The sequence below is a fragment of the Tubulanus polymorphus genome, chromosome 1 (genome assembly GCF_964204645.1).
Source record: "Tubulanus polymorphus chromosome 1, tnTubPoly1.2, whole genome shotgun sequence".
NCBI classification, from domain to species: Eukaryota; Metazoa; Nemertea; class Palaeonemertea; order Tubulaniformes; family Tubulanidae; genus Tubulanus; species Tubulanus polymorphus.
Genome location: NC_134025.1, coordinates 4,480,549 through 4,501,407, shown reverse-complemented (window position 1 = coordinate 4,501,407; position 20,859 = coordinate 4,480,549). Strand labels below are relative to the sequence as shown.

General features: G+C 36.3%; 3 protein-coding genes across 7 annotated transcripts in view; 1 reads left to right on the top strand and 2 right to left on the bottom strand.

Annotated features, from left to right (window-relative positions):
- Positions 1-482: 482 nt before the first annotated feature.
- LOC141912840 (mitochondrial amidoxime-reducing component 1-like) lies at positions 483-3,139 on the bottom strand. The gene is made up of 7 exons (XM_074804257.1): positions 2,840-3,139; positions 2,561-2,731; positions 2,348-2,480; positions 2,066-2,209; positions 1,908-1,969; positions 1,082-1,156; positions 483-961 (listed from the first exon to the last, which is right to left on the bottom strand). Exons 1-7 carry the CDS (start codon positions 3,064-3,066, stop codon positions 850-852), a joined length of 924 nt encoding a protein of 307 aa, XP_074660358.1. The 5' UTR covers positions 3,067-3,139; the 3' UTR covers positions 483-849.
- A 92-nt stretch (positions 3,140-3,231) lies between these two features.
- Positions 3,232-4,690, bottom strand: LOC141914502 (U6 snRNA-associated Sm-like protein LSm5). The gene is made up of 5 exons (XM_074805726.1): positions 4,439-4,690; positions 4,126-4,221; positions 3,596-3,623; positions 3,445-3,517; positions 3,232-3,364 (listed from the first exon to the last, which is right to left on the bottom strand). The coding sequence occupies exons 1-5, from the start codon at positions 4,479-4,481 to the stop codon at positions 3,332-3,334; spliced, it is 273 nt and encodes a 90-aa protein (XP_074661827.1). The 5' UTR covers positions 4,482-4,690; the 3' UTR covers positions 3,232-3,331.
- Positions 4,691-4,740: 50 nt separating this feature from the next.
- LOC141908352 (triple functional domain protein-like) overlaps positions 4,741-20,859 on the top strand; it is a 71,036-nt gene continuing 54,917 nt past the window's right edge. For all 5 annotated transcript variants that reach the window (XR_012619606.1, XM_074798381.1, XM_074798372.1 and 2 more), the window contains exons 1-13: positions 4,741-4,878; positions 13,259-13,333; positions 13,648-13,762; positions 15,439-15,529; positions 17,063-17,164; positions 17,293-17,406; positions 17,500-17,740; positions 18,441-18,607; positions 18,854-18,976; positions 19,061-19,252; positions 19,752-19,883; positions 19,987-20,115; positions 20,313-20,537. Coding sequence is in view for 4 of the 5 variants with exons in the window: in XM_074798381.1 (XP_074654482.1) it covers positions 4,806-4,878; positions 13,259-13,333; positions 13,648-13,762; positions 15,439-15,529; positions 17,063-17,164; positions 17,293-17,406; positions 17,500-17,740; positions 18,441-18,607; positions 18,854-18,976; positions 19,061-19,252; positions 19,752-19,883; positions 19,987-20,115; positions 20,313-20,537 (1,779 nt within the window). In the remaining variant the exon portion in view is untranslated. The remainder of the gene's footprint in view (positions 4,879-13,258; positions 13,334-13,647; positions 13,763-15,438; positions 15,530-17,062; positions 17,165-17,292; positions 17,407-17,499; positions 17,741-18,440; positions 18,608-18,853; positions 18,977-19,060; positions 19,253-19,751; positions 19,884-19,986; positions 20,116-20,312; positions 20,538-20,859) is intronic.

The window sequence follows — 20,859 nt, the reverse complement described above, 5'->3', positions numbered from 1 at the left end:
TACTAAGATCATTGGAGGTGGTATTCTAAGCTATGATAGCAGATAATTACTGGAGATGAAATTACCTGTAGTTATAATGAACTTTTAGGGGTCACGTGTATGTGATGTTTGTTATAGCTATGGTTTCTCTATAGATCATGTTTTTTGGTTTATAGATTTTGGCCAAAACCATTTCATCTGTAGTCTGAAACAGATTTTCCCAGTGGACCAGCACAGTTATACGGCGTGGTATAGTGGATTAAAGAACATTCTCGGTTGTAATTCGGGTACCGACAGTATGCTAGTTTGCTACTGGTTTTTAGTGATAGACAGATGAACACTACTGGTTATAATGCACCCACAGCTTATGCAGTCCGGGTAAATAATGCCCAAATACCTCTTTCCAAGTGATATGTACAGTAAGAAAGAAAAACAACAAAATAATTTTTTTTATCAAAAGATTTAAGTATATTCTATTTCTATACAAAAGCTGTATCGATGCCATTAATTCTAAGTTGGTAAATTATATCACACACCTTTACAAACTTATAAATAAATATGTTCTTACTCATTTGGTAATGGTAAAATATTGAACCAATATTGGTCCACCCATGCTTAAAGAGACAGCTAAATGTTTATATATATATATATATATAAATATTTTCCCAAAATTATCCAATAACCTGGCAGCAAATAGGTATCAGAAATGACATATTTATGTATTTTGATACCCATTTAAAATGATAACTATGGATCACATAAAATTTGGCACATATTCACAAAGTTTTACTAATATTGTATAATCATGTCCCCGAGTGGATTTTTACCCAATATGTTTATACAGAATAGATACCAGTAATGTGTTTATGTTTAGGCTTTTCTTGCATATACTTTATCACCGACATGTATTGTTTTACCAGGTGAAAGAGGACCCATATAGAGACCCATACAAGGCTTCGATTCTCCAGCTCTCAATCTATGCCTGAAATATATAATTGTAATTAGTCAACATGCATGCCGTACCAAGAATTCAGACGCAAGGGGTCCAGTTTGAGACAATATTCCTAATGATTTCATCGAGTTGTCTGACAATTTCACTTACTTTTTCAATGTCTTCATTGGTTCATTCTGAGAATCCTTAATTCCAGTCTCTGGGTCAATTAAGGTGATAACACATCTAAAATAGGAAAAAAATCACTGTATGATATAAGTTTCCTATAGACTGATCAGAAGATCACGCAAACTTTTCTCAATGAATGAATGAATATATTTTTCTCAAATGTATAATACATAATATAATAGTATAATAATTGTTGTACATGATTATTGAATATATACATTCAAGCAGGACAGCCCCAAGCCTTAAGGGCAGTACCTAATTGGGGGGATGCCCTGGTATGATTTGATACCATGATACAATTAATGAGAATACAATAATAATTAATGACAACATAATTGACATCAAAAATAATAATAATAATAATAATAATAATAATAATAATAATAATGATGATAACGATAATAATAATAATAATGATAATGATAATAATAATAATAATAATAATAATATATATATCCATATACATACATATACACATGCATACACACATATACACATATATACATACACATATACACATACATATGCATAAGATATATAAATATTTTCGAAAATAAATGAAGGTAGGCAACACAAAAAAGGTTTCATTTTAGAATTAATTAATAGTTCAAGAGTGTAGTTTTTTTGAATCGTGAGATAAAAGAATTTATGGTAGCAGCTTTGCGAAGATGATCATCAGTGTTCTGCCAAAGAATTGGAGTTCTACTTAAAAAATAATCATGAAAGAGTTTCGTGGTATGAAATTGGACTCTGGCATTATTCCTGTTTCTAGTGCTATAATTGTGGAATTTTGAATTGAAATACGTACCTCGTACAGAGAGCTCTCTTACAAAAATTAGCCTCACCGATTACAATCTCCTCCCAGTCATCCTGAAAAAAAGTCAGCCAGCTAGTTGAATATCCATCATCAGGATTATAAAACAACACAGCGATTCAAATGGAAATCATTGAGTTCATTCAACATACCTCATCATAGGCTGGAGGTCCCTTAACTACAATATTTGGGCGGAAGTTTCTCATGGAAATTGGTTGTGTGGACATTTTTGAATTGATATCATCCAAAGAAGCAGCGGACAGCAACATGTATGGAAACTTGCTTGCATAGGCTGGCTGTAATTAAACAGGACATAAATAGAATTTCTATAATCATTTCACAAAAAGATTTGGGTCACTCGGCACAAGACTTAATCTACCATTTGTGAAAATATTATCTAATTGTGTCGTTCAAATAGAAATCTTATGAGTTACCTCTTTATAGAGATATGGGTGTTTAAACGCTACTCCTGTCACCAGACGAATCCCATCTTTATTGAGAAACTTCGAACACCATGCAGCAGCCTTATCGCCACAGTCAATAGCCTCTACTGACTGTCCATGCAAACTATTGATAAAAAATAAAAATGTATGCAATAACATGCAGTTGAATTACAAGAAATTCAAAACCTCTCATGATTTCCTTACACGCATTTTACAGTAGGTCCTGAATCAAATATCTGTGGAATGACTAAAGTCTCCATCTCAGGTGCATTCAAATGCATATTGTCACCTTCTAAAGTTGGCACAATTAGAGTCATCGTAGCTTCTGCCTTCAGATTAACGAATTCATTTTTATTGTTGATCAGAAAAAACTTCCTAAAATTGAAAAAAATTAAGAAGTTAATGCTCACAGACATAGATTAACAAACTGAAATATGTCACTCAATCATAAATGTAATACTTCATATTTTTTTCAATTCGTACCTATTAACAATATCCTTAAAAGCCAATCCCAATGGGGTAATGGTAGCCTCAGTAACTGTCATAGCTTTACAAGACTTCATCGGATGCACGTACAAACTGTCCACAACTCCCACTTCTCTCAGAGGTTTTTCCGCATTTTTCTGCGCCCAGACCATCATCAGCAACTTTGCTGACGATGCTGCAACCATAGACGCGAATATATAACCGGGTTTCTGTAGGTCCGACATTCTGGCTGTACGTAAATCACGAGGTTCCCCAATCTTTCACTGAATGACAAGTTTTTTTAGATAAATGTCATTTCTGTTTGTTTTGTTTACTTCCGGGTACCGTAAAGTGGCGCCGCCTTCCGTCATTTCACAAAACCAAAATAAAACAACAAAAGCTGAGAAAATTGCGATATTTTATGCGATTTTATTATAAACGACCAATAATTTTTACAAATGCAAAAGCTTCGAGAATGTAGGCTCTGTATAAATGAATGTTAAAGAAGTATCAAACTTCGGGACCATCTCCACCAGGAACAAGCTAAAATGAAAAGATTTTATTCAGTAAATTCATCTCCAGAATGCTTTAAGTTTTAATCTTGGAAATTATGTGATACTTACCATTGTAATGTTGTTTCCATTTAATAAGATCTGATCCAATTTTGTAATCAGGCGACCTTCCGGGGTACTTTCACTATAATATAGGATGAGATAAACATATACTAATGGAATAATTGAACTTTAATGGATCAAGTAAGTTAAATTCACTTACAATTCTGTGACATCTTCCAACACCATATCTTAATGCAGTAGATCAAGGATGAATAAACATATCAAAAGTTGCCAGGTGTCAAAGTATCTATAGGTTTGCAATTCAGGGCATACTATTATATGTAGGTTCAAATCTAATTAATAAAGAAGTGTATTCATTTATGTAAAAGTCTATGCCTGGACTCCTCGCTTGCCAGAGTTTGATTGCCTTCTACTGAAGCTCACGCCAATACAAACCCTGGCAGCAGACCTTTCATCGGTCAATTACACGGCTCATGATTTCTTGGGTGGAAAAGTTGCTGCTCAGCGGCCACCATCAATATATCTAGCCAATCAGATGTGTGGTTATGATAGAGCGAATCTGTCAGTGAAAAACAATGCATCTGATTGGCTTATTAGATAGACTGGTGGCCATGTGAGGATGAAAAAATAATCATCTCTGAGGTCTGGATTCATGATTGAATGTACCCTTCTGTTCTTCTAAAAAAATACCAGCAACAAACTCAGCATTTAGTATTGGGAAAAGGATACTGACATAATCATCAAAACCCAACAGTATTCCAGTAATTTCCTTGTCATTTTTCATGATTATATGAATCTTCGATCCGATACATTTATCTACCAGTTCTGAAAAAAAAATATTTAGTATCTTCCTAATTACACCGAGAGATGGCAGCACCATTGAAAAACGAAAAAAAATGCAATTCTACCCTCAAATTTAGGCTAAATTACTATATTTCAAACTGAGCAAACAATCAATCATGACGCACGCTATAAGCACTGATACGAAATATATATATTTGATTCACGGGATAATTGTCTACGGTATTGTCACTATATTTACCTAAAGGTAATAACTGAGCTGGAGTAGCCAACGACGTCGACATTTTGGATTTGCTATTTTCCGCTGACAACCGATATCTGAGTTGAAGTAAACTATAGTTGCTTGATTCACGTTATATGGATCTTGTCCAAACATTCCTTTGGTAAGTATAAGGCAAGGTGTGATCTTTGAGAAGCCAACTAGATGCAGCTAGCAGAATATGAATATGAGTTAATTCATCAACTTTTTGTCGTTTCCATTCGGTACATAGCTCGGAATTCCCGAGGAACCCCGGAAGTGAAGAAAATGGCCGCCGTGAGCTTTCTTCATTCAAGATGTTGAAAGATGCTAGAATTCTTCATAATAATCCTCGGATTACGATTTACCGATGGCTATGAGCGGCAATGAAGCTGATCGCTCGGCGTCATTAGATGTCGATGCTTATCAGTTTTATAAACCACGTAAGTATTCGTGTTTCAAAATGCTGTAAATAAAAAGGAATTAGGAAAGAGCCAGGCTTCACGAAACTAAAAGTCTACCAGACAACAGTGGACTTTTTAGTAGAGAGGGACACCTAAGAGAAGAGAGAGGACACTACTGAGCTTGAGTCTGGTGGGTTAATGCTGCCACTGACTGGTGGTGGTCTCCTGAATGTTGGTGGAATAACCAAACAATGAAAGCTGACTGTGTCACTGTCAGTGTCCCCCTGTTATTCTCATGAAATTACCATATGAATGTTCTCATGAGTAGAGCAAAATGGCAAGAGTGATTTTCAAGGGGGACTGCCTGAATATTAGCTGGCCCTGAACTCCCATGATGGTTTAACTAACCATATTAGACTTTAAAATGAATGGAGTCCATGTCTCTTTTTTAAGTCCATTGACTGACCGTAAATTCTTACTTGTCAGACTATTATTTACAGTCGGCCTAGGTTCTTAAAACACCAATGCAATGAGAACAATGTATGAATTATATGTTGGAAGGCTAACCTGAAATCCAGAAAGTTGATCATTTCGATTGTCAGTCTTTTAATCGCTTTTGAGATAGTAGAAAATTAAGAGCAATGGATGAAGTTTTTCATTATCATGGGATGTTTTGATATATTTATGCGCCCAATTACAATGATTTAGATTTGAATGTTGTCTTATCTTTTGAGGAGCATTCTATGGTAATTTACTAGTAGAGCACTTAAAAGTCAATAGATATGTGAAAGAATATCTAAACAAGAACTCTTGTCTTGCTTCGATGAATACCTGGTAGCTAAATGATATATTATTTGCTGTGATAACACAAGTCTTACATAATATATTTGTGTATATGTCACACTGTTTTGACTAGTCAGGACTGAGTTCTATGAAACTGGCCCCTGGACTATAAAGTACTCTTATGAGCTAATGATCAATGGTTTTACGGTCAATAGTTTAACAGGGTTTCAGCTTTCTCTATTTTTGCTGATCAATAATTGAGGTCCCGTATCATCTGATACTGTTTTTTTAAGTTAATGATTGCTCTTATTTGTGCTGTCTGGTCGGGTGTCTTTATAGTTTTCTCTCTTTCTTTTCATATTCATTTTTTGTTACTGACCTAAATAAATTTTCCTGGAATCTGGGCAAGTGTGGTTGGAGTCTGAGCAACGTGTTTATTATATTGGATTTTTGAATTGTTAAGTATTTTGACTGGTCAGACTGGATGTAGAATTGAAAACAGAAATGTAAAAGATAGCTTGAAGTAGTTTTCGGTTTTTGGATTGAAACCAAGCTTCATATGCCTATTCTATCCTGTATAAAAACAAAATGATTTCAGCTAACTTGTTCTATTATTGATAAAGCTGTCTGGCCTCTAATGATACCCTTGCTATCTCTCATTATATTTATAAAAAATGTGCTGTGTGACTCACTCTGAAGCCTATGTGTGAATCTACCTTTCATTATAAACTCTCCTGTACAATATGACTAATAAGTGACTATGCAATGTCCACGCCACCTCTGTCAGAAAAACCCAAGAAATTTGCTTTACTTTTATAGTTTGTTCATGGACTCTTCGTTTTAGAGTCCATGGTTTGTTGTTTGTAGTAGATTCACTACTGATAGAGAATACTGACAATTAACTGAAGGATTAACACGCTGATTGCAGCATTCTACGTACATGCTGCAAGTGGCTATTCTTAGCCAAAGTTCTCTCTCTCCCTCTCTGACTCCTCTTCGGTATTAACAATCTGTTGGTTCATTCCTCCTCTGACTCGAGGATCAATTGATTTGTTTAAACATAGTAACCACTTCTCAAACATTAATCATTGACCCGTGAGAGGAATTGATTTCTTCTATTTATCACAGTTCTGACATCGCTATGAATAATTCTATCGAGTACGAATTTGTCATATTCGTACACATTCATCGTTGTATGGGCTGGTTTTAATGTGGTCAATAATTCTCCGCTGAGATATTGTTTTATCCGTGTAAGGTTCGGTAACATCATTCGGTGAAGTGCTGCCATCTGGATATATTCGTCTCTATTGATCGTATCAATATTCAGAATTTTTTCCAGAAGATGTAATAAACTTTTCGTGAAACCCTGTACGTTCTCTGGGCCTCTTGATTGATATTGTTATTCAATTTGGCAGACAGATTTTTTTTCGGTGGAAATTACCTGCATTCGTCTATATTGAAAGTACGACTAGCTGTAGGCCTATGTAGGTGAATTTTTCCGCACCCGGAAATAATTTCTGTGGTTCGTACTACTCAGTGCATTCCTGCTAACCTCACTATATGAATACACGTAATAGGTATTGATATCGATAACACCAAAAATTCATCCCCAAATAAGTAAAAGATACTAAAACAGAAGTAAATTCACTCAGTATTTGCACGGGCTCATAAAGGATCATATATGTTGTGCCTAGTACATGTAGAATCTATTGATTTGAGTGAAAACAAATTTAGTTAGAAAAAAAAAACATTTATCAAATAGACCACGACGACTCGAAAGTGTTTTTCAGGCACAGGAATCCATTCTTGTTGTCATAGTGATCCCATCAATTTTTCGAATAAGAACACCGATCAATTCATCGTAAATCTTTTAAAAAACATCGGTCGGTTTTTGATTAAAATTTGTGACTGCCGATAATACCAATTATGGGTTTATGTTTGCTTAAATTAGTTGTTTGCGTCGGACAAATAGAAATTCATTCAGGTTGTAGCCTATACTGTTTCATGTCTCCTCACCATATTGAAAAGGTATCGCCTACGACTAATTCTCATACGTGAAAAATCTTTACATCTTACATGAGAATTGTCTCCGCTGACAATAGACAAATGCTTTCCTGAAATTAAGTACGTTTTTTGCATCTACTTTCGTTAAATCTGTTCCGATGAACAAATGATTAATTTGCGAGACTCATCTTTAGATTACCTTCTCAATCAACTGGATGTAGAATAGGCAGCGCGGGTATTAACGAAATATATGTATAAAGCTTCGTGGATGTTGTTGTGCTGTAATAAGGGCTGCATTGTTTTAGGCCTATATTATTAAAATACCTCTGTGCATTACTGGTTCATGTAAAACCTATACACAATGATGTCTACCACTATACCACTGACTCTGACTAGTTAATGTAATAGAATTCAAATTATCAGCTTTCTGCTAATTGTCCCTCGGGCCAATTTGGGCAGGTCGTTGGCATATGGTACTCATTACAAGGACATGTTGTCATACATCACTTGAGAGAGGTTGGTTTTATCGATATTTAGATGGGGTTTGTTCATACGAAGTTATTTCAAGCCAAATATACTGACAGCTTCCATAGTTTTCGATTCTATGATTTCTGTAACTATTTTGCATTGGTTTCGTGTAAAGCTTGTAGGAATACAGTAATACAGTTTTCGATACCCATTGGGTGTCTTTTGCAATAGTAGAGTGATAAATATTGCAGCTTCACAGCTGTCATCTATAGTGAATCATGTCAGAGTTTGAATTGCTGAAAGAGAGCTAGCTGATTCAGGCTGGACGGAATATTGTTTACATGAACCGTAACTGAAATTTCCAATTATATACTTCGATTTGAAAAAAAGAATATGTAAATTGGAACAAACATCAAACTGCATCTGTGTACTTTGATATGTGATTTCTAAACAAACCCCCTGTTTCGTTCCTGGTAGGTGTGGTGGAAAGGACATCAAATGAATCAATCAAATGTATTGAACAGACAATTCCCTATTTCAAGATGAAACAGTATCACTATAGGTAACTCATTAGATATCAGAGGTGAAGTAGATAGTCATCAGTAACCAAATGGTAAACTCGATTTAAGCTAAAATTCACTTGAGGATAAAGTTTGTCCTCGCATTAGTCTGGCACGATTGATATCTAGATATTGTGTACACTTTCTTATCATTATAGACAATATAATCTCGAGAAACTCTCGAGATAATGTTCTATATTGTTTTTCTAATGTAATGCACTAGTCGTGTTTAAGTTTGTACACACCGCGTGTGTGTTCAGATTCGATATAACATCAGTCATCCATCCAGGTATCTCATACTATACAAATGTTCCCGGACAGAAAAGGAAATACCGGCAGGCTTTATTATATCTGTTATGGAACGCGGACAACTACAGTCAAAGCTCGGCATTCACGAGGAAGGAAAGATTGATTCGTCATTTTATTGGAAAAACAGATCGCGAGAGAAATCTTAGAAGTAAACTATTGTAAATAGGAAAGAAAGCCAATACGCTTTACGACTCGTGGGTGTCATGATTTCAGTAGTCGTGATTTCTACATCGCTTATTAATTCAAACGAACTTTGTATATCACCACTGGCAATTTACATCGCAGCCGTCAGTACAAGTACTAATGTCTGTCATCTATAAATACTTAATTGCCACAAAAATTATTGGCTGAAGGCAGGTCAAAATATGATCATAAAACTGCTGCTCCTGATTCGGGTGTCGTAGTCGTCGTCTACTACGCGACTGATCTCGTTCGATACACACGAGGCGAGTGTTCGGCTTATTGTTCTTACATCTGTGGATCAACGCGTATAAATTGGATGTTATGTAGAGAGATGCAGTGGTCAGGACTCGATGAAACGCTGGACTGAACCGTGTATTGAATACCAGGTTGGACAGGAAATCACTCGGTCCGGATTTGAAATTTGTCGACGGAAAACTGGGTCCTCGTCGTACACTCGTACTTTCAACTGTGTCACGATGTCAAGTCGCGAAAGCAAATGATTCGCGCTTGAAGCCAGCCGTGTGCGGTTGAACCTCGTGGATATGAAAAACTGGTGTGTTCGAAGTTGCGTAGATGGATATGGTTACACGTCGGAATCGCTCGAAACCGGATTCTTGAATGCAACTTTCCACCGAGAGAGACGGTTACTGTTTCGAGTAGCGGTAAGAAAAATACGATACTATATCGTGGTTGCCTCGCGTATTATACGCGGTATATGTGTATCGCGCATTAAACGAGGATATCACATATTGACTATTGAAATATCGTGCGTTTGTCGAGATTAGCCGAAACCAAATGAGTTCTGTTACGTCACGCTCGATGGAAGTCCGGTGAATTTCGGTGTCACTGTTACGGTCCCTAGGGAGTAATCATCTCGTAACGCGGCGATATTTGCCGATACGGCGTAATAGTGATGTTCGGTGTTATCATCAGCTGGATATGAGGTAGCGAGTTCCGAGACAGAGAGAGTGAGAGTTACACAAGAATGTAATAAAACTCATTTAGTTAGTGTTAATGAATGAAAGTCTTTTTTATTAATGACGATCGCGCCGCGGCTGTGGAGAAACGGTTCGTGAGCTGTCGTGTAATAAAGAACGCTATTCATTTGTGAGAGCTACAAGTGTGCACGCACGAGAGAGAGGAGAGAGAGAGAGAGAGCGAACAGAGGAGGAGTTATTGCTGAGCTACTGCTAATCGAAGGTCATCAACGAGCCTCGAATAATGCGTCGATTTTGTTGACAACGTTGATTTCGTGCTTGTGAGTTCGAAGGAAAAAATATAATTAAAGTCGCGCGACGGAGTGTACACGAATGGATGTACGGTGTTAGTGTACGATATACTCCTCGTCGATAGATGACGATATTCGTTCGGATACCTGCATGGATTAATAATCATCGGGTCGGGATATTCGTTTTTTTGCCATTAATCGCATTGATCAGTGATAAGATGTCGTTGTGCGTTGTGAACGGAACTATAGATTGAATTCGGACTCGATTGAACGTTCGCGGTTTGGTGCGATGTTAATCAAATATTCTCGTATTCGGTATGGATTATTGTTCGATTAGATCGGCGACGGGGTAGAATATCGTAACGAGGAAAAAAGCACGACCGCTAAATATGAATAAGTTGACAGTAATCGTGGTTTTTGGTAATCGGCCTCCCGAACACCTGCGCGATGTCGGGTAATCGTCTTCGGTAGGAATCGCCGCTTAAGATTTTATCGAGGTATAATTATGAGCGGTGGACGACGTCGTGAGAAAGCTCGGAATCGCCGGTCTTGGTACGAATTCGAAGGATTAACCGAAGGATTCGATATATTTGTTAAATGGAAAGGTGAGAGAGTGAGAGATGATGGTGTTTTGGTATTTTTTTTTCTCTTCGGAATGGCTTACCTTAGATCGAAATAATAAGCCACGCCGTGATCCTTGAACGTGAACTGCTCTGCTATGTCGCTCTTCAAAATTGCACTCGCCAAGGTGAAATTTGATTCTTCAATTAGTTTTTGACATACGTTCATTCATCTTGTCTTATTGATCTTCGGCACAAATTCACAGTATACGTTCATACATATACAAAATGTATCGATTACGACTTTCAAAACCAGGGAGATTTTATTTCGCTTCTATTTTATTGCGCTGACAGAATTTAAAGAAAAAATAGAATGCTTTGTTGTTTAAATATAGATTATACAATTCTGATAAATATAGTATATTCAGTATGGGAGCGATTATCTATTTGAATTTGAAATCAAACCTGACATTGAATTTATCTATATTATGAATGATTAACTCGACGTAGAAAACAACGAGATGGTCTCATATTCAGAATAGTGTTCGAAATGTAATCATTCATCATCTATAACGGAAGTCTGCACGGAAACTATCGTTTTTTTACTCTGATTCAAGTTAGTTTCGATTTTGAAGTACACTTTAATCCCTTTGTATAGAGAAACCAGTAACCTACAATTCGTGATGGAAACCTCGATGTACCCTGTCATTTTTCACTCATGGTACTCTGATGTTCAGAGGCTAAAAGTTAGTTACAACTACCCGAAATAATCTAGTTGCTGGCAAAACAACCAACCAGCTGGATCCAGTTCCACAGAACTGGGAACTGTGGAATTGGGTCCTGATGATTTTCATTGGTTTTCATATTGATGTGTATAGCTTTGTGACAGTAACTAAAGGCGGTGGTGAGCATTGAATTTAGGTAAACTGGAGATGTTCATGGTATTAAGTTGCGTGGGATGCTTCAATTATGCAATGCCCACGTTCGTAAGAGTCACACTTTGAAGGTTGTCTACTGAAAAATTGATCGCTTTCATCTCCCTCCGATTCTGAATTCCATTTCATAACATTTTGAAGATTAAGCATAAAAAGATTTATCGATCAACGCGCTTGATACTTAAATCTTCTACCACGATAGAAACGTTGAACCGGGTATAATCCTGATATATGAGAGTAGGGAAGAGTGACTTCAGTTATATACCAGATATGAAGGATTATTGCCTTTAGTCTTGAATTTATCGACCTGTGACAGGGTGGCCGCTTACCTGGAAATCAGGGAAAAGTCAGGGGATTTTCTTTTCTTTAAAAAAAGTTTTGTATAATAGCTAGAAATCAGAGAAATGTCAGCGAAATATGTTGAGATTGCTAGATTACGCATAAAATCAAACAGTTTCCATATTTGCCTTATGTATTTGACTGTGTTAATGGGTTAAATTCTTAGCAGATCAGTCAGGGCAAACAACATCCTTGTCGCGGAATAGTCGGGCAAAAGTCGGGGGAAAAGCAAGTAAAATAAAAGTGGCCATCCTGTGTGATTTTTATCGAAACCAGTTAAAATTTAAAATCATTTATACGGATATATTCGATACTAAGTTTGGTAATCCTGTGTTACATATCAAATTCACAGTTATAAGGTCAGACGTATATAACAGATGGATATCATATATCAGCCACGCCTATGATGATTAGATTATGACGACATTTCAATTTGACAAACGATATAAATTTGATATATTTAATCGTCAGTATGTCGAACCTTCTGATGCGCTTCACTTACACGAGTCGTAATGTATATACGCTTAGCAACGGCTGATAGAAAGAAGCCATTTTAATGGTTAGTTCCCTCGTGTCTGACCAAATACGACTATATACGCGCTAAATCTGTAGGTCTAGTCTGACTGGAGATGTTTCCTAGCACCGGTCTCGTGGGATTGAAATTCCTCAATTATTCAATGGCCATCTTTGGAAGGGTCTCGTCGGAGGTCTTCTACGCTTCAATATGAATAGGAGTGCCATTTATCGACGGAACATGTGTCCTATTTGATTGAATGTTCAATAATAAAAGAGACCCTTGAAAGACATTTTAAAAAATCAATCAAAATATATTTTTCTAGCCAATTAGGCTAATTGTGGTTCGATAGTAGAAACTTTTCGCTCGTTGAGTCGCGATCTCTGTGTATTAATCGTTCCTGTATTTCTGTTGTAAGTCAAACAATAATTCGATGTCGTCGACTGACAATCGATAAACTTGTGAAAAGAATTGCTAACCAGATTTACGCCCTTTTTCACTATTCGTCTCATATTTATTGCGCTTTATCGTTTCAGTCGCTCATAAAACGGACCAGATTCGCGCTGCTGAAATTGTGCCATTATTGCGAGAACGTATCGTCTACTTATCAGGTACAACAACAATCAACTATATTCAATTTTTATCATACTCCCCTGTGCACATGCACGCAGCTGTATGATCTTTATGAAGTTAATTCCGGTGTATTTATTCTCGCGAAAAACACTGATGAGTTTTCTTCAGCCTCTAGCCATGTCTGAGGTATATATGATTTGTATATGACACTGTTGCTTGAAACGAACGTGTGGTTATAAATTTGATCCTATCAACAAAGAGAAGGCTTATTCTAAATATGATTAGAAAGGCTGCGTGGATTTATCGAAAAATGTATAAAAGTTTTTTTATTTCCTATGACGTACCGTTTCAGGTGGCAGAGATAAACGAGGTGGACCTATATTGACAATCCCAGCGAATGCCCATCCGGACAAGGTGCCGTATGAAGAACTGCGTATACTGATTCTCTACTTAGCGAGTGTGCCAAGGTACAACACAGGTTTATTGTTCAGTCAAACATCTCGATGTTGATGTCAATTTTAACAAATATCTGATTGATTTAGATTTCATCAATCCAGGGGCTGTTGCTCAACAGTGTGTTGAAGATAACTGGTGGATAATTACCATAGTGACAATGAACTTTTAATTGTCACTGTCAACTATTCACTGGTTAACTCTAAGCATGGACGTATAAACTAGATGCTAGATACTAGATTTTATACGTCCATGCTCTAAGCAACTTTTGAGCAACTGGTCTATAGTCCCGATCACACAAGTGTTTTTGACCCGCGCATGGGCTGAATTTGACTCGCAGTCTGGTGTGGGTCAGTTCAACCCAGGCCAAATCGCCCGTACATGATTGATAGCAACTCATATTCTAGTGCTACAACGAGAATAAACGGTCTTTTCCATTTTTCTCAGACTCAGTGTCACGTATCGGTACATGCATTAAATCCCAGTTAAATTCAGCTCATTAGAGCAATTATCAATCTTCTCATTTACTATGTGTGTTGTGCGTTATCAGTTATCATGTGTATGTTGAAACCAACAATGACATAAGCTTGAAATATCACCATCAATCAAACCTGTCCTCATAAGTACATTAATTCATCGATGCCAACTGCAGCCTGCTTATCGATTTCACTCTTAATTGATAAGACTGCTGCTGCGGCTTAAACAGTTTTGGCAGCTCAGATAAAACAGGACTCTTTCTCGTATAAACGACGCACAAATTACCCTGATTTCATGTGTTTTCGTGTGCGCGTTCACAAAATGGACGAACTGTTCGATTCTGTCTAGTTTATACGATGCTTGATGTTAGAAACAGGTTAATGAGTATAATTAAGTAGTTTGCTTGGCATACACAGTGTTAGCCAGTGAGCAATAATTATTTATTTATTTGGCGTTTTGGTTGCGGATGAAAGTAGCGTTTTGTTCACCGTAAAACGCGCATAAACAGATTTTACCTATCTTTTATTTTTTTCTTAATTCGTATCTGAAATAAATCGCCATCATATCAGCTACGTAACAGTATATATTCTAAATCTGAACTTAGCTTTCGGAGATGGATGAAACTCTTTTTGTATGATGAAAACTGTTGAAACTGAAAACACCTTGTCAAACTGATCAGCTGGTATACCGCAGTAAATTGACTCTCGTGAAACATCCCTGATATGAAGTGATTAGTATGTGGGTGTGCTGATTGCGTATAAACGAGCACTGATTTAGAATCGTCCATGTTTTGCTATTTCGACTTCATTCGAAAAACTGAACCCAATCTTTAAAAATCCATCTCTCGAGTTTTATGTTCATTATTATCAAATTGCTCCACGTTTTATCAAACCATTTTCTTGATTGGTAAATCACTATTTGATAGAGATACAAGAATTTCCAGTCTATCTATTCCAATGTAAACTGTTGATGGAGCATTTTATCATACAGTATTACTAATTGATAGCTATGAAGATTTTCTGCACAAGATGTCTTAGTTCTTGAATAATAGCGCACAAAACATGATTAGCTTTGATCATTTATGAGATACCAGTGTATGGCAGCTATTTAATGCAATTTGGTCAGCAACTAACTTGGTTGTTTCGTAGCCTAGCATGCGAGCAGGTACCTTCCGTCTTTGATGTATATGATATAATCTGTTCTGATTTTTCAGCGATGAGGTAAAAAATCGCGGCTACACGGTCGTAATTGATACTCGTGGCTCCACCTGGAATAGTATCAAACCAATACTCAAAGTCTTGCAGGTAATGTGAGAAATATTCTGTCACTAATATCCAGTGAGCAAGCCCGCATCCAGGATTTTGATACTAGGGCAGCACTTAATTCTAAATATAGCAACTTTTCGACCAAAAGAGGAACCTTAGACATAACTAAAAGATTAAGAATGATATATTCATCTATAGAATAGAAATGTGACCAATTTTTGCAGGATTTTAACCTGGGATTCCCCATACTCACGCCCACTGCTCCACTGAGTTATGCCGATATTCGAAGCTCAGCAATTTGTCTTGAATGGTCAGTGTAGTGACTAGTGGAGAATATTCGGATGTGATGACCTATCCACAAGGGGACTGCTTCAGATACCCATTACCGTTGGCAGGAACTTTGAGAAAAGCAAACATGCCAATCTTTACTAATAAAGTCATCTTTTCGGCAACCTACAACGAAAAAGAGATTCCAAACTTCCACATAGTATTTCCCGAACATTTAGGCAAACTGCAAATCTTTTCCCAAAATCAGTAATTCAATGGACGTAATTTTTACTGATTATGTTTCAGCAAATCATTTGCTTAACGAAAACTGTTCTCTTCTTGATCCATTTTTATCTGAATAACAAAATCAGTTCAACTTCTCATCCGACAATAAGGACACACTGTCTTTGCTGTAATTATAGCAGGCAATTTGAGTCGAACATGGCCTTGTCTGTCTAGCAATGATTGCCTGTCACAGTGCACACTACATTATTCAATTAATTTCGATGGAAAAGATGTAGAACAATTGATCGAATGGTGTAAACACTTTAAAAGCAGTACATTGTATTTCACATATAAAGCAATGTTTAAGTGTGTACAACGTGAAGTAGTTTATGACTTAACTTTTCATTGATTTGTGAATTGAAATAGTCCTGAAAATTGAAATATAATAGACGAAATATAAATCTACGATGCCTATCGCCGCAAACCATCGCTAGGGCTTTTAAATGTTTCTATCAGCAACATTATTCTGATTGGGTCATTTTGAGGAGGCCTTGAATTTGAATCTTGAATCTTTGGATTGTAGTTGACATCAATTTTGTAATTGTTGTTAAAATTCCTATCCGAAAATTGGCATAAATTTCAAGGCTATTAAAATCGTTTTGAACCTTCAATTCGAAAAATGTGTTATTATTTGCTTGGCTCCTATTCCTCTTACTGCATTCAACTGAGAAACTTCCAGTGTAAAGTGCTTTTAATGGAATCAGTTGAAAGTACACTGTAAACATTGTTCAGCTGAAAGTCGCCATTAGTCCCACCGGAGTCGAGATGTGGGAGCTAATAGAAAATTGTTATAATCCTCTTCTGTGGGAACTGGGTGGTATTAGTAAGTATTACGCGGTGGCTTGTTCAACGTTCTAAAGCGTTAATGACGACTGTTTCATGTATTTTTTGCCGGTACGCGTCGCTCGATGGGGCTTTCAAACATTTCAACAATGCTCGGGAGATCTATGTTTTATGTATTTGTATATATTGTTTTTCTATCAACATTTTTTTTGACGATCTTTTCTTTTTTTCGATCAGGAATGTTTTCCGTACACGATACAACATGCATTTATTACAAAACCGGAAAAGTTTTGGGAAAAACAAAAAACAAGCGTCGGCAGTTCAAAATATAACTTTGAGGTAAGTTCAACCTGTATTGTTTACTAGTCTGGCACGGTCATATAGAAAATCGTTGTTTTTGGCCTCTCAATATTTGAATGATTTGATATTAAGAAAAAAACGCTTAAGTTGTCACTTTCGTTTTGAAGACGAGTATGGTCTCAGTTGACCAGTTGATGAAGATGGTTGAGCCAGGTCAATTGACAGCTGATCTCGACGGAACTTTACCGTACGATAATGAAGAATGGATTGATCTCAGACTGGTTAGTAATGTTTATGAATAATGTGTTAGAAATATGCAATGAAGTGTAAATTGAAGTATGTATGATTTTGTAATATATATCTATATGTTTCAGCACTTGGAAGACTTCTTTTGGAAAACCCATGACATGTTAAATAAGTTCGAACAGCTTCAGGGAATTCTGACGAATCCCGAACTGCCTGATAATTTGAATGGTGCTAAACTCATGATAGAGGAACATAATCATCTAAAAAACCGAATAGTCAAAGCTCCTGTAGAGTTCATCGAGGAAGATGGACGCAAGATAATGCAGCGTATCGGAGGTGCTAGTGGTTTGTACGATGATCGAAAAACAGGTGAATATCCTGAAAATGATACGCAATACATGTTTCCAAGTGCTGTAGAAATATTCCATATTCAACCATCAACTATAGTACTGCATTAGCTGATTACATTCGAGTTGATTGCACCTGCAAATTATATTTTTCTTTTACATTAACCTTGGAGTAATCATCTGAATGCTCCTAGCATTGACCATTGCAACAGCTTTATATCAACTGTAGACTGTATAACTACTGGTACTTAGATGCTGGTAGTTCAAACATGTAAAATGTTAAAATCAATCGGCATTCATAAAAATATTTTCAAAATAGAATCACAGAATGCTCTAAAAATTCCGTGGTTAAGGTTACCTGGCATTTTGGCAGCTATTTTAGATGTATGTATTTCGTACACACCAATCAATATCACCAGTGAAGAAGCATCAGTGAATACACTTTTATTCGAGTGTAATGTGAATCCTACCTCAAAGGCAAATACTCGGCTACAACTACACCATCACTAATATTCCCTCGTCATACAAGCCGAGCTGAAAGCTTTATTCAAAATGTATGATTGATGATTTTCTCCGATATACCAATCATATACTTATAAACATATCAGAATTCAACCTGATTATATGGAGATTTCTCTTTAGATACTTGTATTGTGATGACCTCTTATATTTTGCTATCTACTTGCAGTTTATGTCAGGATGTTTCTTTTAAATTCTCCTAGGTTGGATAGCGCATAATGCAGATTTTCAAATGGCAATACCACAGATCACAGAGGTGCTAGATGATCTACATTCAATTCGTACTCGGTTACACCAGCTTTGGACGTCTCGCAAAACCAAACTTGAACAATGTTTTCAGTTGAGATTGTTTGAACAAGATGTTGAAAAGGTTTGAAAAGATTTGAAAATCGTGAAATTTTTCCTATCATACTTGTTTACAAGGACTTACTGAAACCACGTATTTAAAAGCCTATACTTGTTGATATTATTAATGCAATTTTTGGTGCCCTATTCAGTATTAGACATAGAACATCTAAGATACTCATGACTACCTTGTCCCTATAAAGAATACTCTTATTATATAAACTTTATGTATATTAATCATATTAAAGATCTGCCTTTCTTATATTTTTAGATGTTTGAATGGTTGCATTATAATAAAGAGTTATTTCTAGTCAATTATACTGAAGTTGGTGTATCAAAAGATATGGCCCTGGAATTGCAAGCTGACCACGCACAATTCACTGAAAACGCAATGGTATGTTTTCATATTTTCGAAGCTGTTATCAGTACTCATCATTTCCACTTTTCACAACTAATATTATTTTTGCAATTTTGGCAGAATGTTTGCGTGAATATAAGTCGAATTCTGGATGTCGCTCAGAGATTGAGCGAAGCTGGTCACTTCGCGTCTCAACAGATCATACGCACGAGTAACAGACTCGATAGAGAATGGAAGAACTTCGCCGCTGCTTTAGAAGATCGTAGCAGCGTGCTTTTAATGTCCGTTAATTTTCACAAACGAGCGGAAGAGGTTAGTAGTATTTAAGATATCATACACAGGTTCAGAGCTGCCAACTTCTCCTAATTTGCAGTGTTTGTTTCTATTTCATAACAAGAAATACTGATTTGATTTGTTTGATGCATACAGAAATATGAAAGATGACACTGACGGTCTTACTGTTGATTACTGATTAATTTGAACATTTTCTTTCATATTTCAATGAAATGTTACTGAAAAATTTCAATTTGTTACTGATTGCACTTTTGAAATTTGAATATAAAGAGAACAATAACGACAAATTCAGTCAGAAAATGTTTCTTTCAGCTAGTTGTTTATTCAATGTATGGACTATATCCTATTAGTCCATATCCTAGTTGTCATCTTCAGAAATACTGGAAATTGAAATCGATTTTACTCTTATCACCTTTGAATTAGTTTTCTCCTATTTATTGTAACTGAGAGTCTTATGATTCATTTAACTAAAATTTTAAATTTCACTGACTTAATTATGGCTTAATATTTTAATCAGTACTTATGTCAAATACCGAGCTGGCGAGTAATGGTCGAGAAATTAGATGTACCAACTGAAGTTCCAGATTTAGAAGAAACGATACAACAGCAACAGACAATCACTGAAGGCATTATTCAGGCTTATTCTGAGGTACAATTCTGTCTGCGAACAAAAACTTGTACTAAACTCAAAAACACTAAAAAATCTATTTCTCTGGGATGAGACTACATGTTAGAAGTGTTCTATTTTTCAGGTGTGTTCGGATGGAAAATCATTATTAGATACTCTACAAACACCGGTCACATGCGGCAGTAACAATTCACTTACAGCTAAAGCTGATTATTCTGAGGGTGCTGCTCATGTACTCGATGTTATACATGAGGTAATGAAATGATGAAGAATTCATCAATTCTGAACCTGTCAAATACAACTAGTTTGGGTCAACTAAACCGTCATTTAGTTGGTCTTTTGCCGTTATGTAAAAACTTAATACCGCTTCATACTTACAATAGATTTACTTATACATATTTCTTACTTGTCTCGTTCTTGAATACATTGTTTCTCGTACGATTTTTTCAGGTGCTCTCTCACCACCGACAATTAGAACAAATCTGGCACTCGAAAAAAGTGCGTCTGCACCAGAGATTAGGATTATGCTTGTTTCAGCAAGACGTGAAACAGGTTATCGATTGGCTCGATAATCACGGAGACGTTTTTCTCAAAAAGAACACGTCCATCGGCAAAACTTTGCAACGAGCGAAAGCGCTGCAGAAAAGCCACGAACATTTCGAAACAGTCGCGCAGGTAAGACTGAAACTTAATATCTATCTCTTGATGAGACTGAAGGTCTGATTTCATTCGCATCACAATACCTTAACTCTTCTTCTCCCTTATATAGATTATGCTAAGCTAATCACAAATTTGATTGAATCAGTTGTTGAGGTTGTGATTAGCTACTAATCATACACCGGTCTCTATAAACTATAAATCGCTACTTTGTCTTGTCGTAAGTGATTTATCGTATCTAGTTTGTCAATCAGGATACAAATCATTATTATTACCCGTTATCCAGTTGAATGAATGATGGATTACGTTTATTTTGATTGATTGGTCTTCTGCTCGAGTT